This window comes from Carassius carassius, chromosome 22, assembly GCF_963082965.1.
Source record: "Carassius carassius chromosome 22, fCarCar2.1, whole genome shotgun sequence".
Taxonomy (NCBI): domain Eukaryota; kingdom Metazoa; phylum Chordata; class Actinopteri; order Cypriniformes; family Cyprinidae; genus Carassius; species Carassius carassius.
The window spans coordinates 18,092,125-18,117,746 of record NC_081776.1 but is presented as its reverse complement, the minus strand read 5'-3'; the positions used below and the strand labels follow the sequence as shown (position 1 = coordinate 18,117,746).

General features: G+C 38.0%; 2 protein-coding genes and 1 long non-coding RNA gene across 5 annotated transcripts in view; 1 reads left to right on the top strand and 2 right to left on the bottom strand.

The window, feature by feature from the left end:
* Positions 1-17,221, bottom strand: part of LOC132099089 (copine-8-like) — a 230,629-nt gene extending 213,408 nt beyond the window's left edge. Inside the window, exon 1 of the mRNA XM_059505532.1 lies at positions 16,912-17,221. Within this exon, the coding sequence (XP_059361515.1) occupies positions 16,912-16,997 (86 nt within the window). The 5' untranslated portion in view covers positions 16,998-17,221. The remainder of the gene's footprint in view (positions 1-16,911) is intronic.
* Positions 6,527-7,716, top strand: LOC132098413 (uncharacterized). Its single transcript, XR_009422912.1, has 3 exons — positions 6,527-6,646; positions 6,775-6,839; positions 7,459-7,716. It is a non-coding gene; the product is annotated as an uncharacterized LOC132098413 (long non-coding RNA).
* A 5,619-nt stretch (positions 17,222-22,840) lies between the features above and the next one.
* Positions 22,841-25,622, bottom strand: part of LOC132099077 (kinesin-like protein KIF21A) — a 44,719-nt gene continuing 41,937 nt past the window's right edge. For all 3 annotated transcript variants that reach the window (XM_059505511.1, XM_059505512.1, XM_059505513.1), the window contains one exon: positions 22,841-23,525. In XM_059505511.1, coding sequence (XP_059361494.1) covers positions 23,468-23,525 — 58 coding nt within the window. In that variant the 3' untranslated portion in view covers positions 22,841-23,467. The remainder of the gene's footprint in view (positions 23,526-25,622) is intronic.

Below are 25,622 nucleotides of genomic sequence, written 5' to 3'. Positions count from 1 at the left end.
AGACTATTTAGCAGACTGGAAACTACTGCCAAACATGTCTCAATGGGTCCTGCACACTGTAGTGAGAAGCCACAGAATCCAGTTCGGTTCTTTTCTGCCTCAATTCAACGGGTCTTTTTCCACCCTGGTGGACCCCCAACAAGCAGGCTCTGGTAATAGAACAGAAGTAGACACCCTCTGAGGACGGAGGCCATCGAGATGGTCCCTCCTCGCATAATGGTGTCCGGGTCATACAGCCAGTACTTCACCGTTCCAAGGAAGGATAAAGGGTTGCATACTATTTTAGATCTGCGTCTTCTGAACCGCTCAGTCAGGGGACTGAAGTTCAGCACACTTGCACTAAAAGCAGACAATGAAGTCTGAGGACTGATGTCACAATAGATCTAGAAAGATGCAATCTCCATCCTTCCCCATCATAGGAAGTTCCTGAAGTTGGTTTTTGGGGGCAAAAGCCTACTAATACAGATTCTTCCTTTGGCCTTGCATTCTCACCCCACACTTTCATGATTTAAGCACATGGTGCAATGATTGGTTGATATTAGCTCAATCAGACTGGATGGCGGTTCGGCATCGAGATGTCGTTCTCGCCAGAAGACCTGGGGTTAAGACTTAATGCCAAGAAAGGTGTGTTTTCTCCAGTATAGAGAACCCCTTATCTGGGCATGGTGTGGGATTTGACCATGGTGCAGGCACAGATGTCTCCTGTTCAGATCGAGTCGGTCCTCACTGCAGTCACGAGAGTAAGAGAAGGCCAGTCACTCACTGTCAAACAGTTCTAGACTGCTGGGTCTGATGGCAGCTGCGTCCAACGTGATACCTCTTGGCCTGCTGTACATGAGACCCCTACAGTGGTGGCTCAAGACCAGGGGTTCTCCCTGAGGGGAAACATGCTCAAGGTCACACGGAGGTCCTATGTGCATTAGACATGTGGAGGAGATCTTGGTTCTTGTCTCAGGGCCTGGTGCTTGGAGCTCCTTGTCGCCGCGTATGCTAGCGACGGAGGCGTCCCTCACCAGCTGGGGTGCGGTCATGAGTGGCCACCCTGCCCATGGTCTGTGGAGTGGCCGCCATCTGATATAGCATATCAACTGCCTGAAGATGCTGGCCGTGCTTTGAGCACTACTTTACTTTCTCCCAGACCTAAGAGGTCACAATGTGTTGGTGTGCACCGACAACACAGCAGTGGTCTCTTATATCAACCACCAAGGGGTTTGTGCTTTGTACAAACTAGTGTACCAGATCTTTGTGTGGTCCCAGGGCAAACTCCTCTTGCTGTGAGCAGTTCACATTCCTGGGCATCTGATTATGAGAGCAGAAATCCTGTTGAGGCAGGGGCCTAGGCCCGGGGAATGGAAGCTTCACCCGGAGGTGGTGAAGCAGATTTGTAGAATATTTAGTCAGGTGGATCTGTTTGCGACTCAGATGACATCGCACTGTCCCCTTTGGTTTTCTCTGACTCATCCGGCTCCACTGGGGCTGGATGCCATGGTGCAGACTTGGCCGAGGCTTTGTCTGTACACCTTTTCCCCGACCGCTCTGCTCCCAGGAGCTATGGAAGTCATGGGAGTGGCCCCTGAGGGGGCACATCTCGTAGCTTTTGGGCTCTCAACCGAGGTTGCTGAGATCATCCTCCAATCCATAACTCCCTCCATGAGGAAACTGTACACCTTGAGGTGGAAACCTTTCACCTCCTGATACGAAGACTGCCAGCTCGACCCAGTTATTTGGCCAGTTGGGACAGTTCTGGAGTTCCTGCAGGCCCTTTTCTCTGCAGGGTTGACCCACTCCACCCTGAGGGTCTACGTGGCGGCCATTACAGCCTACCACACCCCTCTTGGTGGCCATTCAGTGGGCAGACACCCTCTGTTTACATATTTCCTTTGCGGTGCACTGAGGCCTCCGGCCAGAAGAAGCTTATTCTAAGTGGTTGATCAGGATGCTATCCTAAAACCTTGAGTCCTATGATCTCCCCTCACCATTGGGGGTCAAGGCTCACTTGAACCGAAGTAGGTCAGCCTCTAAGGCCTTCTTGTCATGTGTGTCTATACAGGACATCTGCAACGCAGCTAGACGCTCCACGCCCCTCACATTCATCAGATTTTGTGGTTTAGATCTGCAAGCCACTCACGGCTCTTTTTTTCTTGCCTTAGCTGTGCTCCTTGTATACACACTAGGCAGGGACTTGCAAGTCTGGCGGCGTGGGCATTCTCGTTCCTGTAGCGTTTTCGGACGCAGCTCGAGTTCCTGAAGGGGAACGTCCCAGGTTACGTATGTAACCATGCTTCCCAGAAGGGAACGAGACGCTGCGTCTCAAAGCCATACTTCCAGCATCCCTGCCAGAGTTCGCTTCATTCCTAGAAGCTGACGCTCGTTCCACCTCACGTGCTTTTATAGATTCCTGGTCACTACATCACCTGCCTGTGACGTCACGCCTATTCATGAGACTGATTTCACATATTATTCAGAGCTGGTCACACTGAAGGGCGTTCCCGTAGCATTTTCGGACGCAGCGTCTCGTTCCCTTCGGGGAACCATGGTTACATACGTAACCTGGGACGTTTTAGAGGGGATTTGGGCATTTGTCAGCCTTATTTGTTCTTCCATTGTTAACCATGGTGACCTGCAAAGAAACGCGTGCAGCCATCATTGCATTGCATAAAAATGGCTTCACAGGCAAGGATATTGTGGCTACTTAGATTGCACCTAAATCAACAATTTATAGGATCATCAAGAACTTCAAGGAAAGAGGTTTAATTCTTGTAAAGAAGGCTTCAGGGCGTCCAAGAAAGTCCAGCAAGCGCCAGGATTGTCTCCTAAAGAGGATTCAGCTGCGGGATCGGAGTGCCACCAGTGCAGAGCTTGCTCAGGAATGGCAGCAGGCAGGTGTGAGCGCATCTGCACGCACAGTTAGGGCGAAGACTTTTGGAAGATGGCCTGGTGTCAAGAAGGGCAGCAAAGAAGCCACTTCTCTCCAAAAAAAAAAACATCAGGGACAGATTGATCTTCTGCAGAAAGTATAGTGAATGGACTGCTGAGGACTGGGGCAAAGTCATATTCTCCGATGAAGCCCCTTTCCGATTGTTTGGGGCATCTGGAAAAAGGCTTGTCCGGAGAAGAAAAGGTGAGCGCTACCATCAGTCCTGTGTCATGCCAACAGTAAAGCATCCTGACACCATTCATGTGTGGGGTTGCTTCTCATCCAAGGGAGTGGGCTCACTCACAATTCTGCCCAAAAACACAGCCATGAATAAAGAATGGTACCAAAACACCCTCCAACAGCAACTTCTTCCAACAATCCAGCAACAGTTTGGTGAAGAACAATGCATTTTCCAGCACGATGGAGCACCGTGCCATAAGGCAAAAGTGATAATTAAGTGGCTCGGGGACCAGAATGTTGAAATTTTGGGTCCATGGCCTTGAAACTCCCCAGATCTTAATCCCATTGAGAACTTGTGGTCAATCCTCAAGAGGCGGGTGGACAAACAAAAACCCACTAATTCTGACAAACTCCAAGAAGTGATTATGAAAGAATGGGTTGCTATCCGTCAGGATTTGGCCCAGAAGTTGATTGAGAGCATGCCCAGTCGAATTGCAGAGGTCCTGAAAAAGAAGGGCCAACACTGCAAAAACTGACTCTTTGCATAAATGTCATGTAATTGTCGATAAAAGCCTTTGAAACGTATGAAGTGCTTGTAATTATATTTCAGTACATTACAGAAACAACTGAAACAAAGATCTAAAAACATTTATGTAATTCTCAAAACTTTTGGCCACGACTGTAAACAATGAAACTACAGAAGAGTCGCATTTTAAATAGGAAAAATATCGAAACTATTTGGTCATTTTTAAGTGATATGCTAATGGTCTAATCAGATTCAATGATCTCTGCTAAGCTACAGCTAAAGTTCTACCGTCAGACCTGGAGATCAGCTGAATGGATAAGAAAACGGTAAAACACAACAGTTTATAATAAGTGCTATACACTCTAAAAAACGCTGGGTTGTTTTTTCAACCGAAATGCTGGGTTGAGACCATTGGGTAGGACTTTGGGTTGTTTTAACCCAAGTTTGGGTTGAAAATTGGTCTCGATTTTAACCCAGCGGGGCTGGGTTGGAAACGCGGACGTGAAGGAGAGCACGCACGTCACGTTAAGATCGTACGTCTCCAGTGCGAGCAGCCGCCATTTTCTCAGTGGAAAGAAGTGAGAAGCGAGTGAAAGACATTATGGTAAGTAAAGATTCAAAATGTAAAGTTATCATTTATTGTTTACCCGGTTGTATGAAAGGTGGAAGGTTTTATGAAAGGCGGAAACAAAGGAGCTTAACGTTATATATATATATATATATATATATATATATATATATATATATATATATATATATATATATATATAAAAATGCGGATGCGGTTTTCGCCTCTGACACGGAGGTCTTAACGGCCTCATTTAACGTTACTGAACGGAAGAGGTACTTTTAATATAACGTCCGTGAATGTCTTATGTCATATTTACATAAGATTTTACATTATCTGCACTTTTTGAGGTGTTAATAGACGGTTATGGTTACGGTTACACTCATGTTAATTTGTTATCTTATTTTTCGCGGTTAAACTGAATGTACGTTAGTTTCCTAAAAGAAACGGCATTGTGTAGTAAAGACTAGCATAATTATTTTGAAGCTGTTGAAGTGGTAATTGTTAAAAGTATGTTTTGCATGTAATATTTCAGACTTGTTGAGCTTGTGTCTTCACTGTGTCTGCACTGAGAGTTAACACAGAAGCTGTTTGTGTGAGGAGCACTGTTGGGAACGTTACTTTAAAAAAGTAATTAGTTATAGTTACTCACTACTTGTTCCAAAAAGTAACTGAGTTAGTAACTGAATTACTCTATAATAAAAGTAACTCGTTACCAGGGAAAGTAACTATTTGCGTTACTGTTTAAAAAAAAAGTTGCTATATGTCAAAGAATTTGTATTTTTTGAGCAGTTTTAACAAGTCAGTTGAAATGAGTAAAAAAGACAGGTGTTCCGTACATAACTTTCGATATTTATTGCACATCAACAGACAGCAAGAGTTTTATCCTGCACTCCAAGTATTATCTTTGTAAGAAAAGTGTTTTTGGCCACTAGCTTTGTAGATGCGAGTGTCATTGTGAGATGCTTCATTAAATTAGAGTTGCTTACAACGGATGTCGACAAAGTCTTCGGCCCTGGACATAATGTAAACATTTCATGCACGTTCTTGCCTTTGACCACAACAAATTTGAAGTAGTGCTTATATCTCCACCTTGAAAATGCCAACTTTTCATAGGATTGCTCCTGACTCGCCATCTCTACTGCGAATCTCTGTTTAGTAGGGGTGGGCGGATCAATCTAAATATCGATAGTATCGATGCCAACACTGGTATTGGTATAGGATCGATACAATTGTAATTGAATTGATATTTTAATTTAAATATCTCTCATCTACGTTCATTATACTTTGCTCGTGCCTTCTACCTCTACAATGACCAAACACTACTTTCAAATCCTGGCCCACTTTGCTACTCCTCCCCCTCCTGCTGCTCTGCTGTGATTCGTTGTTGTGTCGTCACGTGACTCACTGACACAACGCGCCGAGGAGCAGCAAACAGAGTGAGCGAAGCTGATAGCACATTGAAGTCCAGAAGGGAGGCTCAGGGGAATGTAATTGCACAGGTATATTTGTTCTTTGTTTGTTTTTCAGTAATAATTGTGTGCACTTTATTTCATTTGCTTTTAAAACCAGAAAAAAGGGAGAGATTTTTTTTTGTGGATAAAAGAGTCTGCTAAATGAATAAATGTAAATGTAAATGTAAAAGGCTGTAAAGAATTCATTCTACAGTGCCTAATAACTAATAATTTTGTGTACTTCAATACATTAATACAAATTATTGCCTAAAAAATTGGTCATTCATTCACCTCAGAAATAATGACATAGACCTACTGCTCTCCCCTACACAAAAGTTTTTTTTTTTTTTTTAATAAAAAGGATCGTATTGGTATCGGTATCGGCAATACTGCCCCTATATGTATTTGGTATCGGATCGATACCAAATTTTGCAGTATCGCCCACCACTACTGTTTAGCTGTTGCGTGTGTGTGTGTGTGTGTGTGTGTGTGTGTGTCGCCACTGGCGCGTGTGCTGGCATGTGTGTAAAAACACTGGCTCTGATTGGCTACCATGAAACACATGACTTAGCAAATCATAATCGCTTATCTCATTATTAACCCACCTCCTCACTAGTTGTGTGAGCCAGGGGTGCGTTCGGATCACAGTTTATTCAATCAATGCATAGTAACGCACCGCATTTAACGTCCAGTAATGTTAACGGCGTTGTAACAACGGGAAAAGTAATTAATTAGATTACCCCGTTACTGAAAAAATAATGTTGTTACCTAATGCTGTTCTTTTAAATGCCGTTATTCCAAACACTGGTGAGGAGTCAGAGACTGTGTGAGGAGGAGGCGGTGCTCTCAGCTTCTTCTGAAGAGAGGTACAGGCGGGTTTAAAGTGAGTAAACTTCAGAATTCTATCAAGTTATCTTTATCTTTACTAAGACTAAAATAATGTTTGCTTTTGTAGATGTTGAAATCCAGAGACAAGATAACTTCATTCTTTTGAGATTTATGTAAGTTATTTTTAGAAAATCAATGTTTCTGTTATGTCCTGCCTGTTTACTTCACATTTTGATGCAACAACAGTGTGATTATGTGCTCATTTCATTAAAACCGTTGATGTCTGTGTTTTTCACTGCAGAACTCAAACCAACTTTGGAGTTGTCTGATTTAGAGAGCCATCATTCTTGGTCTTCCCTCTTAAAGGTAAAGTTCACACAAAAAATAATTTAATTGCCCTCATGTCATTCCAATCCTATAAGACTTATGTCTGTCTTTACAACACAAATTAATATATTTTTTATTTTTCTCATAATTTTTTTAATCCATTTATAGTCTAGATAATCAGTATTTTCAAGCCTCATAAATACAGAGTTATTGTAGAAGTAATTCATTCTGATATTTATATATGATTATATGATAGCAAACATGTATGTTCAAAATAAAATACTGGTCTCCCAGACTAGCAATTGAGGACACAAATTAAGAGAATATTAAATATATTTATTTGTTTTCCAAAAATTAGCAGAGTTTGTGTGGGTCTGGAACTACATGTGGAGAGTAAATTATGACCATTTTTATTATTTGGTGAACTAACCCTTTGAAGAGCAGCCCTCCACATACATGAACATTTGTGAGGTATGTGAATGTCATGTCTGTTTTAATGTTTCAGTAAAGTAGCTTTCTGAAAGCAATATTTATTCAAACAATATTCCATGCACTCTCACTAGTGCTGCCATTATAGGCTTTTAGAGCGCTGTGGTAGACAGAGACATTAAACAAGCACACAAAGTGTTGAAACTTTAAAACCGATTACTCTTTTTAGGGCACTGATGAAGGGCAGGCGGTGACTGGGATGAATGCTGGTCAAAGAAGAGAACTTCCCTTCCCCTAAACTGATGCAGCAGTGGTTTTAAAGGAGGACGCTGCCCTGGATACTGTAGAAGATGTCACATGCTGTGCTGATGGGGCTTCTTCATGACTACATCAATTATGCTAAAGAGATCATGAAAATTGACAGTGATGCATGATCTGTATTCATGGACTATGAAACAAACTGTAAGTGTATAATTTGTAAAAACAATGTTAAATGCTTGTTCATAAATTCATATAGCCAAAATTGTAAATTCTACTTCTTGTTACAAGTATGGAAGAACCATCACTTCTAACACAAAAGACTGCTTTTTAAGTTATCTTCCTGATGTATCCAAATTCCTTAGCATATCCAAAACCTCAGAACAACTTGATGATGTAACAGAAACTATGGACTCTCTCTTTTCTAGCACTTTAAATAAAGTTGCTCCTTTACGCTTAAGGAAGGTTAAGGAAAACAGTTTGACACCATGGTATAATGAGCATACTCGCACCCTAAAGAGAGCAGCCCGAAAAATGGAGCGCAGCTGGAGGAAAACAAAACTAGAGGTATTTCGTATTGCTTGGCGGGAAAGTAACATATCCTACAGAAAAGCATTAAAAACTGCTAGATCCGATTACTTTTCTTCTCTTTTAGAAGAAAACAAACATAACCCCAGGTATTTATTCAATACAGTGGCTAAATTAACGAAAAATAAAGCCTCAACAAGTGTTGACATTTCCCAACACCACAGCAGTAATGACTTTATGAACCACTTTACTTCTAAAATCGATACTATTAGAGATAAAATTGCAACCATTCAGCCGTCAGCTACAGTATCACATCAGACAGTGCACTATAGACCCCCTGAGGAACAGTTCCACTCATTCTCTACCATAGGAGAGGAAGAATTGTATAAACTTGTTAAATCATCTAAACCAACAACATGTATGTTAGACCCTATACCATCTAAGCTCCTAAAAGAGGTGCTTCCAGAAGTCATAGATCCTCTTCTGACTATTATTAATTCCTCATTGTCATTAGGATATGTCCCCAAAACCTTCAAACTGGCTGTTATTAAGCCTCTCATCAAAAAACCACAACTTGACCCCAAAGAACTAGTTAATTATAGACCAATCTCGAATCTCCCTTTTCTGTCCAAGATACTAGAAAAGGTGGTATCCACACAATTATATTCCTTCTTAGAGAAAAATGGTATATGTGAGGATTTCCAGTCAGGATTTAGACTGTATCATAGTACTGAGACTGCTCTCCTTAGAGTTACAAATGATCTGCTCTTATCATCTGATCGTGGGTGTATCTCTCTATTAGTTTTATTAAATCTTAGTGCTGCGTTTGACACAATTGACCACAACATTCTTTTGCATAGACTTGAACACTTTGTTGTTGGCATCAGTGGAAGTGCATTAGCATGGTTTAAATCGTACTTATATGACCGCCATCAGTTCGTAGCAGTGAATGAAGATGTATCCTATCGATCACAAGTGCAGTATGGAGTACCTCAAGGCTCAGTACTAGGGCCGCTACTCTTCACGCTTTATATGTTACCCTTGGGAGATATCATCAGGAAACATGGTGTTAGCTTTCACTGTTATGCTGATGATACTCAGCTCTATATTTCTTCGCAGCCCGGTGAAACACACCAATTTGAAAAACTAATGGATTGCATAGTCGATATAAAAAACTGGATGACGAGTAATTTCTTACTGCTAAATTCTGAAAAAACAGAGGTGTTAATTATAGGACCTAAAAACTCTGCTTGTAATAACCTAGAACACTGTCTAAGACTTGATGGTTGCTCTGTCAATTCTTCATCATCAGTTAGGAACCTAGGTGTGCTATTTGATCGCAATCTTTCCTTAGAAAGCCACGTTTCTAGCATTTGTAAAACTGCATTTTTCCATCTCAAAAATATATCTAAATTACGGCCTATGCTCTCAATGTCAAATGCAGAAATGTTAATCCATGCATTTATGACCTCAAGGTTAGATTATTGTAATGCTTTATTGGGTGGTTGTTCTGCACGCTTAGTAAACAAACTACAGCTAGTCCAAAATGCAGCAGCAAGAGTTCTTACTAGAACCAGGAAGTATGACCATATTAGCCCGGTCCTGTCAACACTGCACTGGCTCCCTATCAAGCATCGCATAGATTTTAAAATATTGCTTATTACTTATAAAGCCCTGAATGGTTTAGCACCTCAGTATTTGAATGAGCTCCTTTTACATTATAATACTCTACGTCCGCTACGTTCTCAAAACTAAGGCAATTTGATAATACCTAGAATATCAAAATCAACTGCAGGCGGCAGATCCTTTTCCTATTTGGCGCCCAAACTCTGGAATAACCTACCTAACATTGTTCGAGAGGCAGACACACTCTTGCAGTTTAAATCTAGATTAAAGACCCATCTCTTTAACCTGGCATACACATAACATACTAATATGCTTTTATTATCCAAATCCGTTAAAGGATTTTTAGGCTGCATTAATTAGGTAAACCGGAACCGGAAACACTTCCCATAACACCCTATGTACTTGCTACATCATTAGAAGAATGGCATCTACGCTAATATTTGTCTGTTTCTCTCTTGTTCCGAGGTCACCGTGGCCACCACATCCAGTCTGTATCCAGATCAGAGGGTCACTGCAGTCACCCGGATCCAGTACGTATCCAGACCAGATGCTGGATCAGCACCTAGAAAGGACCTCTACATCCCTGAAAGACAGTGGGGACCAGGACAACTAGAGCCCCAGATACAGATCCCCTGTAAAGACCTTGTCTCAGAGGAGCACCAGGACAAGACCACAGGAAACAGATGATTCTTCTGCACAATCTGACTTTGCTGCAGCCTGGAATTGAACTACTGGTTTCGTCTGGTCAGAGGAGAACTGGACCCCCAACTGAGCCTGGTTTCTCCCAAGGTTTTTTTCTCCATTCTGTCACCGATGGAGTTTCGGTTCCTTGCCGCTGTCGCCTCTGGCTTGCTTAGTTGGGGACACTTCATCTACAGCGATATCGTTGACTTGATTGCAAATAAATGCACAGACACTATTTAACTGAACAGAGATGACATAACTGAATCCAATGATGAACTGCCTTTAACTATCATTTTTGCATTATTGACACTGTTTTCCTAATGAATGTTGTTCAGTTGCTTTGACGCAATGTATTTTGTTTAAAGCGCTATATAGATAAAGGTGACTTTGACTTTGTTCTGTGTTGTTCAGTAGAAGAGTTTACACGCTGTCATTCATACACATGCTGACATTCTTTCACACACACACACGTCTGTTAAATGTTAAAATATCAGTGTTAATGTTGTGGTTTATTTGTGTACTGTCATGCCAGAATAGTTTAAGAACTTAACTAATTGTACATTTATTTTATAATAGTGTTTTCGTATATTTTTATACAATATATAAAATTGAGCAAAGTCCAATTTGATCTTAAGTTATATTCAACAAATGTTCAATGCTTTATTTATGAAATCTTTAGCTGTTCATGCCATACTTTTCTGCATTTCTTCTTACATGTTACTTTTTTACTTTTCTCTTGTTTTAAATAAATATTTTCCTTTTGATAATTATTATTTGTGTGTAAAAGTGATATTTAAAATGAACAAGATTTGTAGGTTTAATGCCTAGCTCAATTTGGGTTAATTTTAGCCTGGCAATTCAATGTTTCCCACAACTTAATTGGTGGCGGGACTCCGCAAGTTTATTTTCCGCCAGCAGGAGGCGCTTAGAGCGAGAGAGGAAGAGGTTTTTCCGGTAACGGCTGCAAAGCGGGGCTTAGCTCACAAACGCTGCCTTATCAAGCATTACATGCGAAATAAAATCGAACATTTTCTAAATACAGTTGGTTCCCCTCTGAAATACAGTGATAAAAAAACACCCACTCTGGTTTTTGAAACCCTGCAATGTAGTAATTTTAAACCATAAAAAAAGCAATCCAGCAGGCTGGGTTAAACATGATAACCTAACTGGTTGGGTTAAAATAACCCAGCGTTGGGTTCGTCCCTTTTTGACCCAGCGCTGGGTTGCCAAAATAACCCAAATTGGGTTGTTTTCAACCAAGCAAGTTTTTAGAGTGTAAATGAGCCATTTTTTGAGTGTTTCTTTAAATACAAAAAGCAAAAATCTTCACAAATTTTAGGCCTCAGTATGCCTTTATACTCATTGTAATGTTAAATGGTATTAAATGTATATCCTACAATGGCACATAAACATAATTTATTAAATTGGCATTTCCTATCAGCCATCTGTGTCCAACTATTATGTTCAGTATCTATAATCTCTTCTAAAAACACTAGACTAAACCAGTTTGATCTTCATTGTTTTTGTTTCAGACTGTTCAAAACATCTTAGTTTACAATAATTACCCGAATAAGTGCTTTAAGGTGTATTGAACATTCCTTTCATTTCATCCTTTCATTTCCTTCCAGTTACGGTAAGGTTAGCATGTGAAATCCAGTTAAGGCAGCTATGTTTTCTCGAAAGGAATGTTGATCAAGGAACATCAAAATATGCTGTACTAGGAACATGTTTTCTTTTTTTTTCAGTTTTGAGACACTTTCCTGGTGCGTATGTTGCTGTAAATATAATCTACTGGCTTCAGCGTTGGTCAGCTGGGACAGCCATGCACGTCCTGATATTGCTGAGTTAGATGTGTTCCTAGGTCAACATATTTTGTTGACCCTGGAACAACATTTTACTCAAAAAATGTAGTCTTGACCATATCCCTACACCTAAACCTAACCTTAACCATGAGTGATCCTTAAAATCAGAGGAAATGATAGATGAATGACACTGATGTACAAGCACCTAACAGTGATTGTAAGCGTAAACTTCACAAAATCTATAAACTTGTTCTTCAAATCTGATTGGTTAATCACAATGTTGTTCCAGGGTCAACAAAGATGTTACACCAGGAACATGTCTCACTTGGTAAAATCAGGTTCTGCGACAGCCATAATGCATTAATTACTGTCGAGGCCAAGCAGCAATCAGACGCAAACAGTTGCACAACTTTTTGACTGTACTGTAAAATGCTTTTCTTTTAGATCCTTTTGAGATTTTTCATCTGAATTCATTTGGATTTTTCATCAGATCTCCTGATATCTCACAAGATTAGACAAACCTTTTAAGCTCTGTCAAGTTAGTGTTGCCCTATCTTTCTCACAAGTTGTTTTTGCCACTTTAGAAAATGCCTCTTCCTCTTCCTTCCTTCCTTTATTTCCACCACCATACCATTATCACTGCCTTCACATGGCACATAACAATGTCTTATATATATATACAATATATATATACATTTGTAGAGAGAGAAGAGAGACAGTATATACACTGTTTGCAAAAGTATTTTTTAAATGTTTTTAAGTGTTTATTCAATGCATATCAGCAAATAAACCAAATATTTAACAGAAATGATGTCAGATTAAACAAATGGTTTAAACTGTAGTGGTGGCTGAATACTGCACAGGTGTCAGGAGGTATGGGCAAAGAGGATATCCCATGTCTCCCAGCAGCCAGCTATCACCAAAGCCATGCAGGTGGGTGGAAAAGGCCTGATGTTGAAGGCCTGAAGTCAAAGGCAAAGGCCTGGTTCTCTTCCTCTGGGGCAGGAGGAATTGTATTGATACCCCATCAGTTTTGTCCCTCCACTTATTCCTGACTCCTTTTGGGCTTTGTTCGTATCCATAGCCAGCGTCATTTATTTTTTGATTTCTGCCCAGATTGTATTTTTGTCAGGATTTGTAATGCTATTTTTCAGCTTTGAAAATAGCTGGACTTATTATTTTCCACCTCCTCCAAAAGAACTGCAATTTCATGCAATTTCAACACATGGCTGAATGGTAAGGAGACTTAAATAGGAAAAATTTAGCAAAATAAGCAACAGGTGTCCACAACACTGGGATCGGAAAAGAGCACATGTTTTAAACTACGTGTGTATATAATGTATTGCAGAATAAATGAATGATTCGTTACTCGACTCCTACGTAAAATCATTTCAAAAGGGTAATTCGAGTCGAAGAAAATAGAAAATAAAACCATGTTACTGTAGGTGGCGGTATGTGCTCATGGCTCCAGTCAGCCATTAGATTGAAGAAGAAGAACGACAGCTCAAACCAATGTAGTTTGAACCATAGACATGTATAGAAAGGCTAGATGGCTCAAGGCGGAGTCAGCTGTGTCGTCACTTGGCGGCCATCTTAGGTCAGGAGACTGCGCTGCTGCTCCCTGCTGCTGTGGACGGAAGGTGAGTGACATACGCCAACTAAAATGCTCGTAACTTGCTGAATTCTTGACGGATTTACAAACGGTTTGGTTTATTACAAACCTTATTAACGTGGCTATGATTTGTGCTGATGCCGATGTTTAAATTGTAGCTTCACGTTTTGAGAAACGCTTAACATTGCAGCGTAGCTGTGTGTTTCATGGCTGCCCTCTACTCTAAAGTGATACCACAGTCGACATTTTCAATTATTAACAGGTTTCCTGAGACCAACAACGTTTCTTGACAACCTAATCTTTTGTCTAAATGTCATTTTGTGAATGTGGTTGTATTTATTTGCTGGCTAGCAGTGAAGAGGTCGTAAGTGAGTCACCAAGCAATTGTAAATTGGTGGGAGAGGCAGGGTTAGTCTTTCGTTTCAACATAGCTTTGAGTTACACATGATTTCCAAGTGGTTTGGTTTCTTAAAAACATCTTTACATTTGGATTACTTTGTTGGTTTTTTGTTTACAGAACTTCTGATTACGCTTGTGGAAAATGCCTGATTTTTGTGCCGCCTACGGCTGCACCAACGCACGGAGCCTCCAAACCAGAACGCGTGGGATCACCTTTCACAAGTAAGAAAAGAAAATATTATGACTATTATTAGGATACTTAGTAATACAAGTTCTGCTAGGAATAGTGTAACTGAGACAACATTACAAGATTGGTTACATATATTTGCATACTTGCAGTACATAGAATCAAAATGATAATATATTTTATACTGTATTTTAGTCCATACCCTCAATGTTGTGTATGGGTATACCTAGTACTTTACCTGTCTAGTCTACTTAATATACTATTTTCTTAATAAACTCCGTGGCTATAATTTTTCACAAGTATGCAGTTAAATAGCCGCATCCCTGAAGTTTATGACACACCAAGCCGTTTGAAAATCGGTTGAAAATTGAGCAAAATATAGTTATTTCAGCACTACATGCACAATAGACTTTAATGTTATAACTGGACGAGCGGTCCTGTCCTAAGATGGCCGCCGTGTGACGTCGTCGGGTCCCATTGGCTCTCAGCGCCGGTAAGCTATCTAGCCTTTCTATACATGTCTATGGTTTGAACGATGGGTCTGCGACACAGGTACCATGGTTTCTGGAAACAGTCGTGACTAGCTAGTTAGTTTCCATAACGATGCATAATACTATGGTGGTTAATCAGCGAGTTACATCGTTGTAAGGGAAATGCACCCCTGATTTGTAGCCAAGTACAGTACTTCTTACATGTACTGTATTTTTGCAGAACTAAGAGATGACTCTGTATTCTGTTGTGTTCATATTTAGGTTTTTGCAACAGTGTTATGAATTAATCTTATTAGTGTGTAAGACTATGTTGTTGAGTGGGTGTTTCTGAGGGCTTGCGTGTCATGTCTTTTTTTTTTCAGAAAGATTGAATAGTTTAGAGTGGAGTGCTTCATTTTGACCTGAAAATAGTAAGTATGGGGAAATGGGTGAGTAGTTATTGATTTGTGACACGAGAAAAGGAGTCACAATTTGAGGAAAAATGTTTAAGCAATTGAGAAAAACTGTAAGTAAAGCAATGATGAATTAGTGTGGCATTTTGATTGGTTGTGTTACATTTTGTGTTACATTTTGATACATTTTGAGTGTTACATTATATAGAGGATTGTGTGTTGTGTTTTGCAAAAAAGTGTTTGATTTGGTGTGTTTGGCTGTGGTGTTTGAGTGTCAGGTTTCAGAAATTGTGTGACAAGTAAATATTTTGTGTGTCAGCCATTGAAAAAAACTTAAGTAACTAAGATATTTTCTTTAAATAGTTAAATAAATTCAACTGTTTCATTTTAAGTACTATGAACAACTCATTGTTTCAAATGCAATTACGTGTGCACATGGCAAAATCAAGGCTAGAGTAAGGAGAAAATCATGACAAGGGCTGAAAATCGAAGGAAAGACTTCAAGCATCACAAACTTATACACATAAGTTATTAATTTGAGAAATCTCTAAGTGCAACCTTTTTCCCCCCTTCTTTATTAAAGTCATAATTTTCCAGCTAAACCAAAATCAACAGACTGTTGTTATGAGATATGAAATAATCAGTCTCCAAATTGCTTGTTTCTCATGACAGAGTAAGTTTAAAAGGCAAATCACTGGCATTCCTATACTATATAAGTGATTTCTTCATAAAAATGAATTTGAAATTAGCTAAATGAATCATAACAGTAAAATATTGTGGATGATAAAAATTATTAAACAACTTCAAGAATCAAGAAAACAAATTCAATTCAAACAATCATATTTCTGTGTGGCTCTGCAAACTTTAATTAATCAATCAATCAATCATCTAAGAGCCAACATGTTTTTGGAAGCACAATGTGGCAATAGTAATGAATTACTTTAGTATAAAACAACAGAAATCAAGTCTATATAATAATATCAACAAGTGTGTGGGTCAGGATTTCATATTTACTAAATGATAGTAAACCTGAATAAAAACATAAGAATGGTTCATAAACGTGCCAAATTAAGATTTATGGGTAGAAAATGTCATTAATATAAACATTATGTATGGAAAATATAATTTGTGCTGTTTAAAACAATATAAGTCGATGAAAAGCCAGCATACTGATATGAAAACAAACGTGTGACTGTGTCACCGGTTTACCGTATCACACACAAAAGCAAAGACTAATCATTACAAAATCCACCTTTAACCAAACTGTAAAGCAATTAAAGTCACTTTTGAAGTTTTGAACCATCTCAGAAAAGGACCTCACAGTTATTCCAAAACAAATCAAAACTTACGTTAGGCATTTAACTAACAGCCAGTGCGAGAAGCGGTGTGGGTAACATTTGTTTTAGTGCGTAAGAAATTGACAGCTAGAGAAACTCCGAGAGTAAAAGTATTGTTGAAATATATATATATATATATATATATATATATATATATATATATATATATATATATATATATATATATATATAATCCACATATACTACACCTCGTATACACACTCACAGATGACATTTTTTGTAAGAAACCAGATTATAACCAAAATGCCACACGTAATTGCGGCTTCTCCAAAACGACCCGTTAAAACATCACGCGATATATTAATAAAAGGTAGCTATGCGTAAAGGTACGTAAACGTTCCTCACCTGCATGAGACTGTAATCTCAACTTTTGTGGGAGGAATAGTGGCGTTGTCTATCGTCGCCATACTCGGGAAACTGCAACTGCTCATGCTGTTTATGGTGAGGTTTCTTTTCTTTAGACCTTTTATACGAAAAAGGCTGGACACAACCGCCTCTTTACGCGAGCGAATTCATATGTGGTTTTGCAAGATTGCGAGGAGATAAGAAGTGCTTCTCTCAGTCCATAACAGAAACAGCGACCCCTCTGTTGCCATGAGAGTGTGAGCGTGTTATAGAGTGGTAGAGCATGTTAGAGAGTGTGTGTGACGCTGCATGCGCAAAGGAATGATGCCACACTTGGAGAATTCTTCGCTGTGAATTATTTCATCTGAGACTCAAAACAGATTTAACACTGACTATGCCGTGACGGATGCAACAACAACAACAACAATTCAAACGCTTATTTATTATTTTCTTGTTGTAATAAAAATAATAATAACAATAATTATAATTATTATTATTATTCAATATCTACTGTTAATTAATATAATCATTATTAAATCGCTAATAAAATACCATTGTTTATAATGTTACAATACAATGTAATAATGTAATACAATGTTATTATATCACGGATGACGTTAAATAGTATAAATGCGCTATTAAAATAACAATATATTAATTCATAAAATTTAATAAAAATAAATATTATTTTATAATATAATTATAATATAAGACTTATAAATAGTATAATACAGATACTCTGTTGAAAACAACAACCACAACAACAACAATAATAATAATAATAGTGATCAAACGTAACTTCTTTGTTTCTGCCCATTTAAAATTAATTTGAATAATTATTACGGATTTGTAGTAGACTGAGTAACATTAATAATGAATGTTTATGTATTTGACTGCCCATTACTTAGACTGTTAAAGGTCACTTTGTGGTATTGGGCATAATTATTCCAATTGCAGCAGTTGAATAAAAGTCTTCTGAAGCAATACAGTCACTCAACATGACCATACCATTAAAGCTCATTGGGTATTATGTTTCATCATGTGACTAAACTTAGTGATGTAATGACATCACACATGATTTGATCTGCAGTGAGTCCCCAACAATGCATAAACATGTTTAAGTTTATAAGCATCTGTAGTTCCACAACTACTCTAAATCTTAAAAAAAAAAAAAAAAGTGTAGTTCCACAACTGGAAAAACTGATTGATCATTGAAATGAATTAATTGCTGTTCCCACTCCACTCACATACTCTGTTCTATTCTGTGTATTGCTTGTTGATGCAAACATTGTAATTTGGCTTTTTTATATATATATAATCTCAAAATATGGAAAATTATGATGAAAGATTTGACCTAATTTCAACAGGTCATCTTCATTATCTCTTCATCCGTACACCTCAGAGAGTGGATTGCTTCTTCACAAATAGCCTTTAAATCAATCAGACTGTCTCACCAGGAAGAGCAAAAACCTATGATTTGTTAAGACTCAACTCATCAAGAGCTAAATCATGCTATTTTATTCAGAAAATACATTTTTAGATTCTTTTTTTTTTATTCTGGCCTGTCTACAGTTGTTTATAGTGAATACAGTATCCTTTTGTCATTTTTCAGTAAGAAGCAGATGAATGACTGACATTACAGCATAGTCCGGATAGATGACGTGAGGGTGTTTCCGTTTGAACTGAGAGATTCCTTACCGCTGAGTGAATCCCCTCTTATTCTAAATTTTGATGAGTGCCTTGCAAGATGTAGACAGCTGCTGGGTGCTGAGGTGCTGCTCGTTGCAAGAGAAGGTCTCGCAACATTTCCTTACAGCAAGTCAGCTATGACATTGTACAACAGTTAGCTACTGTCTTCTAATATTGTGCTGCGGGAATTAATACTAAACCCGGAAATCATATTTTTCCACTTCTAGACACATTGTCCCGAAGTCAGTAGGTTTGGAATGGATTTGTTTGGTTTTGATGAAAACCAACAAGACCAAACAAAATTTAGAATTTGTTTTGGGCAAGAGGCCACAGCAGAAGTGTAGAAGTGCAACTATATATATATATATATATATATATATATATATATATATATATATATATATATATATATATGGCCTCCACAGTCACCGGACCTGAACCCAATCGAGATGGTTTAGGGGTGAGCTGGACCGCAGACAAAAGGCAAAAGGGCCAACAAGTGCTAAGCATCTCTCGGGGAACTCCTTCAAGACTGTTGGAAGACCATTTCAGGTGACTACCTCTTGAAGCTCATCAAGAGAATGCCAAGAGTGTGCAAAGCAGTAATGAAAGCAAAAGGTGGCTACTTTGAAGAACCTAGAATATGACATATTTTCAGTTGTTTCACACTCTTTTGTTATGTATATAATTCCATATATAATTCCACATGTGTTAATTCATAGTTTTGATGCCTTCAGTGTGAATCTACAATTTTCATAGTCATGAAAATAAAGAAAACTCTTTGAATCAGAAGGTGTGTCCAAACTTTTGGTCTGTACTGTGTGTGTATATATATATATATATATATATATATATATATATATATAAAATGCCATTGCAATGGATAATAAATCTAATGTATCAAACAGTACGAAAGGTTCAGCTAAATCTGATGCACATATGCATAAGAATTCATTAATTCATAAACATAATAAGTGCTTCTTCATATCAAGCCATTTCAAATGTTATCATGGAACTAATTAGAACATATTTGCAGGGATAATTATTTCACATTTTTAATTAGAGACACGCTTACATCAAATTGGTCAAAGCATCTGTGCTTTCTTTTAATTATATGATTTTACCCTTTCAGGGACATATCCACTGATTTAGATATCTAAATTTAAAGATCTATCATTAACGAGTAACAAATATAAAATTAAAATGTGCATGGGTTCAAATTCTTTATGCTTGGGGGTTCAAGGATTTGTTTAAATCCATAATAATCTTTGTCAGCTTATTATTATTATTATTAAGCATTTTTTATAAAGCATTTTTTTGTTGTTGTTAATATTACATTGAATTACATTTTACTAATTTCTAAGAGTGATTTTACATTTTATAAAATGTTACATTTTGCCAGATTTACAGTATTTTGGGTTTGTGCCCAGGCCATGGTGTTAATTCAGAAACACACAAAATGCAGAACCTCAAATAAAAATGTAAAAAACAAACAAACAACAAAAAAAGTATATATATACAGTACAGACCAAAAGTTTGGAAACATTAATATTTTTAATGTTTTTGAAAGAAGTTTCTTCTGCTCATCAAGCCTGCATTTATTTGATCAAAAATAAAGAAAACACTTACAATTTAAAATAATTGTTTTAAAATTTATTATACTTTAAATTATTATTTATTTCTGTGATGCAAAGCTGAATTTTTAGGATCATTATCACATGATCCTTTAGAAATCATTCTAATATGATGATTCATTATCAAAGTTGGAAACAGTTCTGCTGCTTAATATTTTTTCAGAAAATGTGATACTTTTTTAGGATACTTTGATGAATAAAAAGTAAAAAAAAAAGAAGCTATGTTTTTAAAATATAAATATTTTGTAATAACAATATGCACTACTGGTCAGTAATTTGGGGTCAGTAATTTTTTTTCTTTCTTCTTTTTAAATAAAATCAATACTTTTATTCAGCAAGGATGTGTTAAATTGATAAAAAGTGATAGTAAAGAAAATATATTATTACAATATATTAGATTTTTTTTTTTTATTTTGAATAAATGCAGTTCTTTTTAACCTTTTATTCATCAAATATATTAGACAGCAGAACTGTTTCCAACACTCATAATAAATCAGAATATTAGAATGATTTCTAAATGATCATGTGATAGACTGGATGTTACATGTTGCACTGAAGGCTGGAGCAATGATGCTGAAAATTCAGCTTTGCATCACAGGAATAAATTATTTTTTAAAGTATATTCAAATAGAAAACTATTATTGTAAGTTGTAATAATATTTCACAATATTACTGTTTTTTCAGTATTTTTGATCAAATAAATGCAGGCTTGATGAGCAGAAGAAACTTCTTTCAAAAACATTAAAAATAGTAATGTTTCCAAACTTTTGGTCTGTACTGTATGTATATATATATATATATATTATTATTATTATTTTTTTTTAAACAGTCCCCCTCATGTAAATACCATCTACAGTATATACAGTCGTGGCCAAAAGTTTTGAGAATTACATAAATATTGGAAATTGGAAAAGTTGCTGCTTAAGTTTTTATAATAGCAATTTGCATATACTCCAGAATGTTATGAAGAGTGATCAGATGAATTGCATAGTCCTTCTTTGCCATGAAAATTAACTTAATCCCAAAAAAACCTTTCCACTGCATTTCATTGCTGTCATTAAGGGGCCTGCTGAGATAATTTCAGTAATCGTCTTGTTAACTCAGGTGAGAATGTTGATGAGCACAAGGTCGGAGATCATTATGTCAGGCTGATTGGGTTAGAATGGCAGACTTGACATGTTAAAAGAAGGGGGTGATGCTTGAAATCATTGTTCTTCCATTGTTAACCATGGTGACCTGCAAAGAAACGCGTGTAGCCATCATTGCGTTGCATAAAAATGGCTTCACAGGCAAGGATATTGTGGCTACTAAGATTGCACCTAAATCAACAATTTATAAGATCATCAAGAACTTCAAGGAAAGAGGTTCAATTCTTGTAAAGAAGGCTTCAGGGCGTCCAAGAAAGTCCAGCAAGCACCAGGATCGTCTCCTAAAGAGGATTCAGCTGTGGGATCAGAGTGCCATCAGTGCAGAGCTTGCTCAGGAATGGCAGCAGGCAGGTGTGAGCGCATCTGCACGCACAGTGAGGCGAAGACTTCTGGAAGATGGCCTGGTGTCAAGAAGGGCAGCAAAGAAGCCACTTCTCTCCAAAAAGAACATCAGGGACAGATTGATCTTCTGCAGAAAGTATAGTGAATGGACTGCTGAGGACTGGGGCAAAGTCATATTCTCCGATGAAGCCCCTTTCTGATTGTTTGGGGCATCTGGAAAAAGGCTTGTCCGGAGAAGAAAAGGTGAGCGCTACCATCAGTCCTGTGTCATGCCAACAGTAAAGCATCCTGACACCATTCATGTGTGGGGTTGCTTCTCATCCAAGGGAGTGGGCTCACTCACAATTCTGCCCAAAAACACAGCCATGAATAAAGAATGGTACCAAAACACCCTCCAACAGCAACTTCTTCCAACAATCCTACAACAGTTTGGTGAAGAACAGTGCATTTTCCAGCACGATGGAGCACCGTGCCATAAGGCAAAAGTGATAACTAAGTGGCTCGGGGACCAGAATGTTGAAATTTTGGGTCCATGGCCTGGAAACTCCCCAGATCTTAATCCCATTGAGAACTTGTGGTCAATCCTCAAGAGGCGGGTGGACAAACAAACCCACTAATTCTGACAAACTCCAAGAAGTGATTATGAAAGAATGGGTTTGCTATCAGTCAGGATTTGGCCCAGAAGTTGATTGAGAGCATGCCCAGTCGAATTGCAGAGGTCCTGAAAAAGAAGGGCCAACACTGCAAATACTGACTCTTTGCATAAATGTCATGTAATTGTCGATAAAAGCCTTTGAAACGTATGAAGTGCTTGTAATTATATTTCAGTACATCACAGAAACAACTGAAACAAAGATCTAAAAGCAGTTTGGCAGCAAACGTTTTGAAAACTAATATTTATGTAATTCTCAAAACTTTTGGCCACGACTGTACATACACTATAAATGCCAGTTCCCGGTACATTGTGTAGACTGCCCCCTAGTGATATTATTCTGACACTGCAGTTTCACTACTCAAAATTATATCCATTATATCCTCAACATTATATACATAAGTAAAATGCATTTGTTCAAGATTATTTTGTAAGGCTAAAACACTACAGTTTCACCTGTAAAATTTTGGCAGATGTAGTTTATTTCACTCACCATCTGACATTGATAATAACTACAGTACATCAGAGGAAAAATGTTTGTAAAGCATACTCAAAAGTTTTGACCAGAAGATGAAAAAGAACCAGTTGAGGCTTAATATAACGGTGAAACACAAAGTAGACAGAGACACTGGTGCAAATATCATTGAACCATTCCAGTGCAGTTAAGTCTACAGTACAGTTGCATTGAAACGACTAGAAAAATTCACACAAAAAGAGTCGAACTTTGGTCATCAAACATCTGAAAAGAGCTGACATCAATATTAACAAATAATTTAAGAGCATATCAGTTCAGTCCAGTCAACATGATGTTCACAAACACATGTGCTTCTTAAACACACTGCTCATACAGCAGTCCATGATGCCCAAAGCCCAGCTTCAGGAAGGTGCCACATCAACAACCAATTATTGACCTACAACATCCCCCTTTATGTTCAGCAATAGCTAAACAGGACACTTCAACACAGTACATGAGGAAATATACAGTAGTTACAACAGGAAGCTCTCCTCTAAATGGCTGCCAGAGTTTCGGGAAAAAAGCATCACATTGGTAAAGGAAGCCAAAACCTTCACACAGTGACCTTCTGTTCTCATCAGTGAATGCCATCCTCTAAAGATCCTTTCACGTACCAAAACTTCACTGTCCGATCACTGTGAAAAAACAATGAGAGAACTTAAATGAACAATTTATAAAGTTTCACTGCACACTATAAAGCACAACTGTTAACAACTGTTTTCTATATGTTTATATGTCACAAAGTTTCAGCATGGCAATGTGACCAGTTACATCAACCAGAAAAGTAAAATTCTTAGACAATGTTGCAAAGTTACACTGAATCCAAAATTATACATTTTTGGTTGCAACAATGGAACTGATTATGTTGCTATACCAAAAGTTTGGTCATTTGATTATGTTTTGTACGTATTATACGTATTTTAGTTAGCTGGGTTATAATTTGGCTTTGTGAGCATTAGGTGATTACCAGTGTGTTGCTGTGCAGTGACTATTGTTTCGGGTTGGGTTGTTACCGAAGTATTGCTAAAGTTGTGCTGAGTGGTTGTTAACGTGGGTTACTAAGGTATTACTATGCAGTGGCTAGGATGTTCTGACAGTTTCACATTTTAATGAATCTGGCTGGGTTGTTAACATGGTGTTGCTATGTGTTTTCTAAGGTGTTTTGAGTGCATATTAGCATGCTATTATGAGATTATTAGGGTGCTCAGGGTGGCTGTTGTTGTACAACAGTGTGTTGTAGTGTAGTAGTTAACGTTGCTAGTGAGTTGCTTGTAATTCATACAGTCATGGCCAAAAGTTTTGAGAATTACATAAATATTGGAAATTGGAAAAGTTGCTGCTTAAGTTTTTATAATAGCAATTTGCATATACTCCAGAATGTTATGAAGAGTGATCAGATGAATTGCATAGTCCTTCTTTGCCATGAAAATTAACTTAATCCCAAAAAAACCTTTCCACTGCATTTCATTGCTGTCATTAAAGGACCTGCTGAGCTCATTTCAGTAATCGTCTTGTTAACTCAGGTGAGAATGTTGACGATGTAACACTAATGAGCTGATGGTATTTCAGCCATCTGTTCCATATTAATGAATCCTGACTCTCTTATACATTCTGCACTCAAAGACCAGAACGTGAGTAAACAAGGACCTTCGTTTTACAACATCTTCCAACATAATTCACTATTTGGGGCGCCGCGATGTCGGCAACATCCTGGCGTGGGTGACAGTTATTACACCTATTGAGACTGTCCAGGGATACCCGCGCGAGCCTCAAAGAAGAAACAAAACACCCACATTCCTAAACACACACACAAACTTTTCTTTATGCTCTTTATGTAAGTCCTTAATAATATGTATTTTGAATAGGTTTGTGTGTTGTGAAATGTGTAACCTTATGTGCACTTATGAGATATTAAAGAATCCTGTTCTACCCTGTATTTCTTTTCCTCAAGATTAATGTCCACATATTATGTGTGTGTATCCAACCGTAATGATAAGACACTCGCCAGTGCTAGAAAGCCTTGAATTTTAGATAAGTTCTCTGTGTATGTGTGTTAGTATCTGTCTGTACAGGGAGAAGCTCAGACAGTCCCAGGACAAACGATCAACTGCCAGTGTCCAGCGTATCAGATATACGTCTTTGGAGAGTTTATCTAGGTTTTGGAACCAATCAGAATTTTGTTGACTTATGTATCGACGCAATTAGTATCCTGTGTCAGGGTATAACTGTGGTTGATTTTGAGTTGTACGGGGGCGTCCTACGAACTCCGTCGAGAGTATTGAAGCTGACTTCTGCTGATGAAATTGCAAACTATTTTCTTCAAGTAAAATTATTATTATTAATTGAACTCATCTCTGACTCCTGGTCTTCATTGCGACATATCTGGTCCTTGGGTTTTAACTGTAAAATTCCCCTACAGTTGCATAGAATGGTTAATCCTGTTATGTGAGGATTATAAATTGCTGACTTGTAAATTGTAAAAAGATTTAGCTGACTTGTAAATTGCGAATGTAAAAATAACGAGTCTTTAAACCTGTGTGTATGCCTACTGTGAAATTACCACATCAAACGTGACGTGCTAACGTTGATGCAGCTAAGATGCCGCCGGGTTTGCTTCAGGGAATTTTACATTTTTTTTTAAAGAAGCTTCCCAATGGAAACCTCGACAAGACGCACAGCTGTTTCACACATAATCCCTCTGCAGTGCGTATGCAGTCCGTGTGCATTTCGTA